Source organism: Oncorhynchus clarkii, chromosome 21 (assembly GCF_045791955.1).
Source record: "Oncorhynchus clarkii lewisi isolate Uvic-CL-2024 chromosome 21, UVic_Ocla_1.0, whole genome shotgun sequence".
Taxonomy (NCBI): domain Eukaryota; kingdom Metazoa; phylum Chordata; class Actinopteri; order Salmoniformes; family Salmonidae; genus Oncorhynchus; species Oncorhynchus clarkii.
Window position 1 is genome coordinate 19063084 of NC_092167.1, and position 12199 is coordinate 19075282.

At 41.5% G+C, this 12199-nt stretch overlaps 1 protein-coding gene across 1 annotated transcript; it reads right to left on the reverse strand.

The window, feature by feature from the left end:
* LOC139378692 (synaptophysin-like protein 1) lies at positions 1 to 12199 on the reverse strand. The gene is made up of 5 exons (XM_071121105.1): positions 11688 to 12199; positions 9443 to 9561; positions 7588 to 7792; positions 1734 to 1925; positions 1 to 1497 (listed from the first exon to the last, which is right to left on the reverse strand). Exons 1-5 carry the CDS (start codon positions 11757 to 11759, stop codon positions 1357 to 1359), a joined length of 729 nt encoding a protein of 242 aa, XP_070977206.1. The 5' UTR covers positions 11760 to 12199; the 3' UTR covers positions 1 to 1356.

Below are 12199 nucleotides of genomic sequence, written 5' to 3' on the forward strand. Positions count from 1 at the left end.
CTAGGAAATTCATTGGTTTTTATTCAAAAAGAAAGAAAACATTATTAGCATATTTTGGAAAGGACAGCTCTGTCTCTGTCCACAACAGGGCAGATACATACAAGTCCTCCATAAAGCTAAAGTTGGTCTAATGATTACAAGAGGAAGACAGCGGCATAACCAGTATACCAGACATTACAAACACACATACACTCAACATTGGCCTTCCATACACAAGCACTTCAAGTTACACTTTTATTATATCAAAGGTAATAACAGAAAATAGATCAGAAATGCAAAGGTAATGACAAGAAATAATAATTGAAAACATTGTTTAAGCAATCATAAAAAAAAACAGGAGATTTCAAAACATAAAGCCAGCACATGCACAGACAGTGCACAATTTCTTAGTGGCTGTGGTTCAACAAACAGCATAATACAAAGTAGAAAAAACATGGAGGACTAAAGAACATATTTAAACATCGGTCTTCTCAACAGAAGATGACATTGAAAGATACAAGATCAAGATTGGAAAGTCCTACTTAAGTTTCAAATGAAACAAACGTAAAAATGGTTTTAAAAAATGTTACATTTAAGTAAGCACAAGGCCAGCGGTACATTCAGGGACAGATGCATCCTTGTGTAAACGGTGTAAAATGGCTAGCTAGTTAGCGGTGCGCGCTAGTAGCGTTTCAATTGTTGACGTCACTCGCTCTGAGACATTGGAGTAGTTGTTTCCCTTGCTCTGCAAGGGCCTCAGCTTTTGTGGAGCGATAGGTAATGATGCTTCGTGGGAGGCAGTTGTTGATGTGTTCAGAGGGTCCCTGGTTCGAGCCCAGGTTGGGACAAGGAGAGGGACAGAAGCAAGACTGCTACACTTGGAAAAAAGAGGCAAGTTCTAGGCCGTGAGGTGAAAGGACGCATTGTTTAAGAATCTGAACTATCCCAGATTAGGGTTTGGCAGAAATGCCCAGCACAAAGATAGTTGCAGGTCAAAGTGCACAAAGGCTGTCAATGAGTCTGTACCACAGCTTAGGAGAACGTACCAGGGCTTCGTGGGGTTTACTGGTAAGAGAAGGCACCGGTTTAGAGGTTAGAGAAGGCACGAGGAGAGGAAGCATTGGCATGCTAAGGCACATAAAGGCATGGGCCAATACTGGGATAGGTATTGAAGGCACAGATATATTCGACAAAGCATAGATATTGATAATTAAGGCACAGTATAGATATGGCCCATTTCCACCCAGACAATCAGCAGGCAAGATGAAGCTGCCTATTACCATAAAGCTTATAGTGTATCTATCCAATCCTCTCCGATCTACAGGAGTACTTAGGGTGTGTCAGGGCTATTTTGTGCACTGGAAGTGCAGTAGAGTATTAGATAGCAGCAGGGACTTGTTGACCACACCCGGCCCCAGCCCCCTGCTGGGCAGTGTACTTCTGAGAATGCCAGCGGGTCTCCTTGTACACAAACCAGGCGTTGCCCGCCCACACGATCATATTCAGGTACCCAAACACCTAGAGGAGAGAGGCAGAGATCACTTTAGTCAGAGTGAGACCATATGGTCAAACATAAGTGAGCATGGCAAACACAGTATTTCTGTTGGATGTGTAGAAAAACTAAAGGAAAACGCTACATTTTATCTCTTTTTTATCTATGTAATTATCATGTAATTCAAGTGAATGTGAACTTGATACATTCTCATTAACAAGCATCATCTATAAGAAGATAAAAGAACGGTTGAGTTACTCACCACAGAGACATTGAGGGTGCGCATGTTGGCAAAGTCAGTGACCTCGCAGGCCACATCGCTCTCCTTGCAGAGTGCCAGTGTGGAGGTGATGCCCGCTGTCCCGGTGGCATCCTTCACGTTCTGCAGCCCCTTGGCCCATGCTGAGGAACACACTAGCCACAGGAAGGCAATCGCTGCCGTCAGACCAAAATCCTGGGGGAAGAGAGGGAAGAGGGAACCGAAGTCATCATCACTTACTTTGACCTCGTTGGAACCACTTTGTTTCAGCAAGGTTTAAAATGGATAAGGAAGTGCATACAATTGTAGCCTGATCTATGTGTGATGTCTTGGTTGGCGTGACAATGACCAGAGGAGTAATAAAAAGACAGAAAAAAAAACAGTTGTAGGACCATGCCAAATAAATTGTTCACATCCTACTGGAAGATATGCATGAATAACTCAAGACATTGGCTTAAAACATGTAGGCCTATTTATTTATTGCGTTTTTTTGGACAGAGACGATGTACAACAAACACATAAATCTCAGAACACTGAGAAATTATGTGTTGCACAAGATTTATGATGTGAACTACTCCCTTCACAGAACAGCTCAAACTATCTCGAGACAGAATAGAAAGAGGAGTGGGAGGCCCCGGTGCAAAACTGAGCAACAGGACAATTACATTAGAGTGTCTAGTTTGAGAAACAGACACCTCACAAGTCCTCAACTGGCAGCTTCATTAAATAGTACCTGCAAAACACCAGTCTCAGACTGGCCAATAAAAATAAAAGATTAAGATGGGCAAAAGAACACACACACTGGGATAGAGGAACTCTGTCTAGAAGGCCAGCATCCAGGGTTCGCCTCTTCACTGTTGACATTGAGACTGGTGTTTCAGTCACATCTCGCACCCTACAATGCACTTGTCTGTTCAATGCATGTACATACTGTAGATTGCCCACTCCATAGCAAGCTGTTCTATTCGTTGGTGAATTAATTTAATGTCGAGCTAAATATATACAGTGGGGCAAAAAAGTATTTAGTCAGCCACCAATTGTGCAAGTTCTCCCACTTAAAAATATGAGAGAGGCCTGTAATTTTCATCATAGGTACACTTCAACTATGACAGACAAAATGAGAAAAAAAAATCCAGAAAATCACATTGTAGGATTTTTAATGAATCTATTTGCAAATTATGGTGGAAAATAAGTGTGAAGGTGCGGACTGCGGCCGCAAAACCTGACTCTAAAGAGGATGGTCCGGGTGGGCATCTCTTCACGGCGGTGGCTCCGGTGCGGGACGTAGACCCCCCTTCACCCGCAGATCCCTTTGCTTTGGTGGTGGCCCTGGTGCATGGGCCTTCACTGGAGGAACTGGGCAGCAGATCATCGACGACGGAACCAGACCACCGGAGACCCTCGCTGCAGGCTCTGGACCGGGGACCATTGCTGCAGGCTCCGGACCGGGGACCGTCGCTGGAGGCTCCGGACCGCGGATCAATGCTGGAGGCTTCGTGCCATGGATCCTCACTGCAGGCTCACTGCAGGCTCTGGGCCATGGATCATCCCTGGAGGGTCTGTGCCATGGATCATCACTGGAGGCTTCGTGTCATGGATCATCACTGGAGGCTTTGTGCCATGGATCGTCACTGGAGGCTTCGTGCCATGGATCATCAATGGAGGCTTTGTGCCATGGATCATCACTGGAGGCTTCGAACATGGAGCCGGAACAGGTCTCACCGGACTGAGGAGACGTACTGGCAGCCTAGTGAGTGGAGCTCACACGTCCTGGCTGGATACCCACTCCAGCTCGGTGAGTGTGGAGAGCTGGCACAAGATGCACTGGGCTATGACGGCGCACTGGAGGCATAGTGCGTAGAGCCAGCACAGGACACACTGGACCGTGGAGGCACACTGGAGGTCTGGAGCGCAGAGCTTGCATAACTCATCCTGGCTGGATACCCCCCTTAGCCCGGCAAGTGTGGGGAGCTGGAACAGGTCGCACTGGGCTTTGCTGGCGAACCGGGGACACCGTGTGTAGAGCTGGTGCAGGATAACCTGGGCCGAAGAGACGCACCGGAGGCCAGGAACGCTGAGCCGGCACAATCCGTCCTGGCTGAATGCCCACTCTAGCACGGCCACTGCGGGGAACTTGCATAGAGCGCACCGGGCTGTGGATGCGCACTGAAGGCATGGTGCGCAGACCCGGATAGCATGGTGCTTGACCGGTCACTCGCTCCCCACGGTAAGCACGAGGAGTTGGCTCAGGTCTGAACCCTGACTCTGCCACTCTCCCCGTGTGCCCCCCTCCAAAAAACATTTTTGGGACTGCCTCTCGTGCTTGCCTTGTTGCCGTGACTCCTGGTATCGCTGCCGCTCCTCCCTTGCTGTTTCCTCCTGTTTCCATGGCAGGGTCTTGTCCCCTGCCATAACCTCCTCCCATGTCCATGAGGTCCTCCACTCACTCTTCTCCCGGTTCAAGGATCCCTGCTCCTCCTGGCCAAGCTGCTTGGTCCTTTGGTGGTGGGTAGTTCTGTTACGTCTCTCGTCAGAATGAGGATCGGACCAAAGCGCAGCGTGGGAAGTGTTCATGATTTTTATTGATCAATAAACACTCAAACAAAATAACAAAGTGAAAAAACGAACAGCTCTGTAAGGCTAATAAACTATACAGAAAATAACTACCCGCAAAACACAGGTGGGAAAAAGGCTGCCTAAGTATGATTCTGTATGCCTCTGATTGAGAACCACACTCGGCAAAAAACAAAGAAATAGAAAACATAGAAATAAAGAAACTAGAATGCCCACAATCACTGCCTGGAATAGACAAAATAGAGAATAAAAGCCTCTCTATGGCCAGGGCGTGACAGCAATCAGTTGGTTGTACATTTTGATTGAACAGATATTCCCATATATTTTCAGTAACTGCATATACCGCCTAAGTTCCTATTCATAATATCACTAACAAATATAATTAAAAATATTTTAAAAATCCATTAAGAATGTTTTTTTTATTAATCAGTATATTTGAGTTTAACCATAACATTTGTTGTAATATTTTTTCTATCTTTTCTGGAGGATAAAACTGAAATTGTAACCAGCTTTGTTTGGCGTGTTTAAGAAAGGGCGATACTTTAAACAAAATCAGTCGGATATGAGAAGTTGTAATTTGTATGAAAGCAAAATGGCAATTTTTGAACAAAGGATGAGCCTTTCTTTAATAATCTACCGGAGAACCATTTTGGGTTTAAGTATAATTTATGTATGAGGTGAGCTTTTAGTGAGAGGTTTAAAGCTTTAATATATTATAATTTTAGGCTTTCAAACTCATATTCATTGTATAAATATGCACGTTTAATTTTCTCTGGCTTAGCATTCCAAATAAAATGAAATATGTTTTGCTCATACGATTTAAAAAACGGAGTCATCTGGAGTAGGCAATGCCATTAGTAAGTAAGTAAACTTTGATAGGACCAAAGAGTTAATTAATGTGATTTTTCCATAAATAGACAACTATTTACCTCTCCATAGTTGCAGAATCTTATCTATTTTTGCTAACTTTCTATTGAAATTATTTGTGGTAAATTCATTTATATTTTTTTAGATTTGAATACCAGGCATGTCTACTTCACCATCCACCTATTTTATTGGTAAACTACAAGGTAGTGTAAACACTGTATTTTTTAACGATCCAATACATACATATGGTACACATGTCATAATTAGGTTTTAATCCAGAGAAGCTAGAAAAGTGATCAAGATCTTCAATGAGACTGTGCAGGGATCCAGATTCATCGACATACATTGACACTTTTGTTTTCATCCCCAGGATTTCTAACCCCTTGATGTTCTTGTTGGATCTAATTTTAATAGCTAGCATTTCAATGGCCATAATAGATAGATATGGAGACAACGGACAGCCTTGCTTTACTCCTCTTAAAAGCTCAATACTTTCTGAGAAGTATCCATTATTTACTATTTTACATCTGCGGTTGCTGTACATAACTTTAACCAATTGTGTAAGAGATTCGTCAAAATTAAAGTAATGAAGGCATTTATATAGAAATTCTAGTCTTACTTTATCAAACGCCTTTTCAAAATCTGCTATGAAGACCAGGCCTGGTATCTTTGATGTTTCATAATGTTCAATTGTTTCAAGTAATTGTCGTATATTATCTCCAATATATCGTCAATGTAAAAAACCTGTCTGATCAGGATGAACAATATCTGGTAAAACCTTTTATATTCTATGTGATACGCATTTCACCAGGATTTTCACATCACAACATTGAAGTGTTAGAGGCCTCCAGTTTCTTAAATGGACTGGATCTTTATACTTACCATGTGGGTCCTGTTTTAGAAGTTATGAAATCAGACCTTCCTGTTGAGTACCTGAAAGTCTACCATTTGTATTAGAGTAATTAAAACATGCTAATAATGGATATTTGAGTACATCAAAAAGGTATTATATACTTCTACTGGTATACTGTCAAGCCCTGGTGTTTTTCCAAACTGAAAATATTTTATTTCCTCAAAATGTCCTCTTCTGTAAGTTGGCCTTCACACAGGTCTTTCTGTAAATGTGTTAATTTTACATTATTAGTATTATTAGGAAAGAAATCCTTACAGTTAACATCATTCAGTGGAAATGGAGGATACAAAAGAAAACATATGCATAAAATATTTAGCTTCTTCTTTCAAAATATAATTTGGTGAATCATGGATTACTCCATCATTTGTAACGAGTTTCTGTAAATTATTTTTGGTAGAATTCCTATGTTGAAGAGTCAAGAAAAATGTTGTGCATTTTTCACCATTTCCCATCCAATTCGATTTACTTTTGTAATATAATACACTTAATCGTTCTTGAATAAGTACCTCCATTTCTTTTTGTTTTTCCTCTAACCTATTTTGTGCCTCTATAGTAGTGTCGCATACAATAAGGGGATCTGCTGTACAGATCGTTGTGCAAAAAAAAGTAAATTATGAATTATTTTGCTTTAGTTAAGAACAAATTGTCTTTCAATAGGTTTTGATTAAATTTCTAATATCCCCGTCTACGTGGAATTCTGTAAGAGTTAAGTGTTCCGATCGCATTCGGTCTCCTATTAATATTTTTTTTAAACTTTTGATGTCAGCAAGAATGAGACTAGTGGGACTGAACAAAAAACAATAACGGTTCTGTTCATTTTGATTCCAACCCCTGCTTAGAACGTAAACTCTCATCAAAGAGAACTACACCCCTGAACCATATGTCCACCTGAACCTAGCAAGAAACCAAAGGTCAGTTTGTGCACAAGTCAGATCCCGCACCCTCCACTCTGGCTATAGAGACAGGCAGACTTAACAGATTGCCTGAAGAAAAGAGAATTTTCCTAATGTGTGATCTTGGGAAAATCGAAAACAAAATCCATTTAGTGTTTTATTGCCCTCTGTATAATGATCTCAGATGTTCTTTGATGATCTTAGATGTTATTTTCTGTAAACATTTTGATGATTACCCTGAAGTATTCTGGTTACGGGACAAGCAGAGGCTTGACTTTTGTTTCAGACAGGATGTGTTTGAGATTTCTCAGTTTGTTCACAATGCCTAGAGGAGAAGGAGAAATGTACTGTTTGTGTAGTGTGGCTAGATGGTAGCTGTACTTGTTATTGTATGTGTATAATTTGTCAAATGTTATTTTGTTTTGAGTACAAGTAAAATGGTACTATGTTTAGAAGTGTCTTGTAAGCCCATGTGGGCTGGGCACAAGTAGGTGTATTACACTTAAATAAATAATTTCAATCAAAATCAAATCACATCAATCATATTAATGTCAAGTCACATATGGGGATTTCAATCTAGGTTTTGTCCTTTTACTTTCCCAGTACTCACAAACATAGGGCCGAAGTCAGAGTCGATGTACATGTGCATGTAGCCCAGGTAGACGAGCAACGCCACTATAGAGTACAGGAAGCAGATGATGGCCACGCCCACAAAGAACTGGGCCGAGGAGGCGGAGTCTCCCACCAGGTGGGTGACGGGCACGGAGTGGTTACACAGAGTGGTGTTGGCCTCCAGTAGAGCAACCAGGTTTAACCTGGGGACACAACACAGCTTTATACTTCAGTGTACATCTATACGTGATATAACAAGAGTTATCCAGGGTATTTCAGTAAGAGATCAGTGTCACACTGTAAATATACTGAACAAAAATATAAACGCAACATGCAACAATTTCAAAGATTTGACTGAGTTACAGTTCATTAGGAAATCAGTCAATTGAAATAAATTAATTAGGCCCTAATCTATGGATTTCACATGACTGAGAATACAGATATGCATCTGTTGGTCACAGATACCTTTAAAAAAAAAAGGTATGGGCGTGGATCAGAAAACCAGTCAGTATCTGGTGTGACCACCATTTGCCTCATGCAGCGCGACACATCTCTTTCGCAGGCTGATGATTGTTGTCCCACTCCTCTTCAATGGCAGTGGGAAGTTGCTGGATATGGCGGAAACTGGAACACGCTGTCGTACACGTCAATCCAGAGCATCCCAAACATGCTCAATGGGTGACATGTCTGATGAGTATACAGGCCATGGAAGAACTGGGACATTTTCAACTTCTGTACAGATGCTTGTGAAATGGGGCGGTGCATTATACTGCTGAAATATGAGGTGATGGCGACGGATGAATGGCACGACAATGGGCCTCAGGATCTTGTCACGGATCTCTGTGCATTCAAAATGCCATCGATAAATGCAATTGTGTTCGTTGTCCGTAGCTTATGCCTGACCATACAATAACTCCACCGTCACCATGGGGCACCCTGTTCACAATGTTGACATCAGCAAACCGCTCGCCCATACAATGCCATACATGTGGTCTGCAGTTGTGAGGCTGGTTGGACGTACTGTCAAATTCTATAACATGACGTTGGAGGCGGCTTATGATAGAGAAATTAACATTAAATTATCTGGCAATAGCACTGGTGGACAGTCTGCAGTCAGTATGCCAATTGCACGCTCCCTCAAAACATGAGACATCTGTGGCATTGTGTTGTGTGACATAACTGCACATTTTAGAGTGGCCTTTTATTGTCCCCAGCACAAGGTGCACCTGTGTAATTATCATGCTGTTTAATCAGCTTCTTGATATGCAACAACTGTCAGGTGTGGATTATCTTGGAAAAGGAGAAATGTTCACTAACAGGGATGCAAACAAATTTGTGCACAAACTTTGAGAGAAATAAGCTTTTTGTGCATATAGAACATTTCTGGGATCTTTTATTTCAGCTCATGAAACATGGGACCAACACTTGACGTGTTGCATTTATATTTTTGATCAGTGTACTTATTCCCAGGGGATATATAATGACAATAACAAGAGGATAGAATGGAGACTTTATATTGTCAAAATTTCAGCTGCAAATCTTTCGGATTGACAATTAAAAAGTATCCTTTGTGTCATCTAGTTTAACCTGATACATCTTCACTGTACAGGTCACTTCCTGTTTGTGTCATACTACACCTGGAATAAACCCCAGTCCTTACACTGCACAAGAAAACACTCATTCAGTTTAATGGAGGAAATGATCAGTTGAGGTCATGGGGTCAAGTTGTTTCCTCCACCATGAACATCCTCCTACAGATGAAATTATATTTTTTTTTTTTGTGCAGGGTCTAATAGTTGTATGGGGTATCAACCACAGTAACACAGAGAGAGAGAGGACTGACTGACACCCACCTGAAGGGATAGCTAAAAGTAACATTCAGCGTCTCGTTCCTTCCTTCACCGCAGAAGAGGGACACGATATTCGTGCCAGAATACCCCCCACAGCTCCCAAACGCAAATATGGCTGTCAGCTGTTTAAAACAGAGAAAGAAAGAGTGATTGAGAGAAAGAGAGATATCAGGTCAACTGTTTTAGCTGAGCAGGGAGAATGGAGAAACATTGCTTACACTGGGGACATACTGTAAGATACTGTAGTAGACCAGCTCAGGGGGGGGTGTTTTGATAAACGGAATGAAAGAATTGAATAGCACGCATGCAGCATCACACCCGACAAACAGTAAGCTTGCCAAGAACAAGAAGGATCTAACGGTCTATATAAAGATCTGTTTTGATCCTCTTTTCGTTCTCTCTGCTGCAAGCTATGTTGTTCTCTGTTGATACTCTCTCTCTCTAGATGTAGGCTAGAGGGAGTTAGAGTGTAATAATACACTGCACCTTCAGAATGAATCAGTTTCGGGTACAAGTTGCCCCTAAGCCCAGAGCTAGGATCAGCTTTACCCTTTCTAATAGGAACTAATAGGACAAAGAAACACACAACTGACCTGAGATCAGTGTCTAGGGTGAACTTAATCTTACTGTGTGACTGTGCCTCCATTCTTTCTTGCCCTTCTGCAGATGTTTTCATTTCACAGTGTGACAACTTCCTGTTGACTGACTACCTCATTGTAGAAATTTGTGCCATCTCACAGCAATTAATATCTAGTGAGCACTGCAAATGCACAGACAGAGACAATAGCCTGTTGTGTAGAAGTCTATGGTCAGATGACTGGGGTGTTGCTGCCTGTCTGGCCTGCAGCCTGTATCTTGAAGGATTTGCACAGTGAGAGAGAGAGAGAGAAGAGCTAAATGTTTAACCTAATTTCCTCCTGCATAGCTACACAGGATTCATTTGACTGAGTTATGCAGACTAACGGTTTTCTTGTGGTGAAGGAGAGGCGGACCAATACGCAGCGTGGTTATATTGATTCGTGTTTAATAAAAAAAGATAAACACGAACACTTCAAAACAATAAACGTGGAAAACCAAAAACAGCCCTATCTGGTGCAAAACACAGAGACAGGAACAATCACCCACAAACACACAGTGAAACCCAGGCTACCTAAGTATGATTCTCAATCAGAGACAACTAATGACACCTGCCTCTGATTGAGAACCATACTAGGCCGAAACATAGAAATACCCAAAACATAGAAAAACAAACATAGACTGCCCACCCCAACTCACGCCCTGACCATACTAAATAATGACAAAACAAAGGAAATAAAGGTCAGAACGTGACACAGACAAGTCGGTTAAACTTGATTAATGCATTTTCTCCAAAATCATGGATTCTGAGGACAACATGGTTTCGAAAGTGGAAGGAATGAAACCCTGGCCTGAAAACTGGATCACATCTCTTCAGTTCTGATTAACTCTCTAAGCCTTGGGGAGAGGTTTACTAAGCTAACAAATGGAATTGTTTTAAGATGGTCATACCATGGATAATTTAGCTATTTGATTTAGAATTTTAGGACCCCTGTAGGTATAAAATAAATATAAAAAATGATTTGATAAAATATTCAATTTGACCATTACGACTATAGCCCATAGAAACGCATTGAATAACACATTCCAGGCAAAAACACAGTAAAGAAATCTTAAGGAATAAGGTTTTGAAGTATCTGTCCTACATCTAGGAGATACAGCCTAAGAAAGCTTATGAAATATGAGGTTTTTGGACACATATTTAACCCCCAAACGACCTCAAAACTTCCATTCATTTTTTTAAACTGGTACGGGGTTTGTAGGTTCAGACACTACATGTGAGAATACCGGTTTTTGGGTTGTCTAATGTTAATGGTCTTACAAACACAGATGTAGCTCGGCCACCTCCCACCGCAGACTTTGCTAAAATGGAGAGTTGAATGAATGTCATACTGTAGGCTATCATTATTTTGTCATTGCAGAATCAGGAGAAAAGAGACTGACAAAATAAAACAAAACTGTGACACATTAGTTAATAAATAACTGATGAAAGCTTGTGTGGTTTGCTCCAACATGCAACATGATTGAAGTGCAAAAAAGCGTGATATACAGTATTTTCTATTTTATTTTCTCAGGCCACAGCCCCGAACTAGAGTGAAAACTCCCTCCGCTATTAGAACTGTTGAGCTGCAGATTTTCTCCAGTAGGATTCTGGACAGTGTCGCCTACTTACCCATTCTACAAATTTGATGAATCCCAGCGGTTCCTTGAGAGGCGCCAAGTTCAGTCGAAATCCTGTCATCATCTCCCCCGACTCCCCACCTATCTAAATATTATCTGAATGAAAATTAAGTATATGTTGCCAGAAAGTAACAAAACACGTTTCAATAAGTTTGACAGAATGACGTGGTACTGCGGGCAAAGCTTTGTGCGCTCGGTTTTGGTGATGCCTCTCCCTTCTACGCAAATACCGGAGGCTACAGTAGAAAAAAATATGAAAAACGGTCAAAGTTTGCCTTTACAGAGTAATTTTTACTCTCTCGGTAGATAGTTGCAGTTTAAATAAATTAGGATTAGGTCTACTTAACAAATCCTAAAATGATTAAACAACTGATAGACTAACGATGGAAAGTAACGGTTCTCTCAACTGCGCGTCTCGAATTTCTTATCCCAAAGGACACTGTGTAAGCCTGCAGATGACTGTAAAAATGATGTCTGTCTTTCCCACTAAGCTGCTGAACCTTC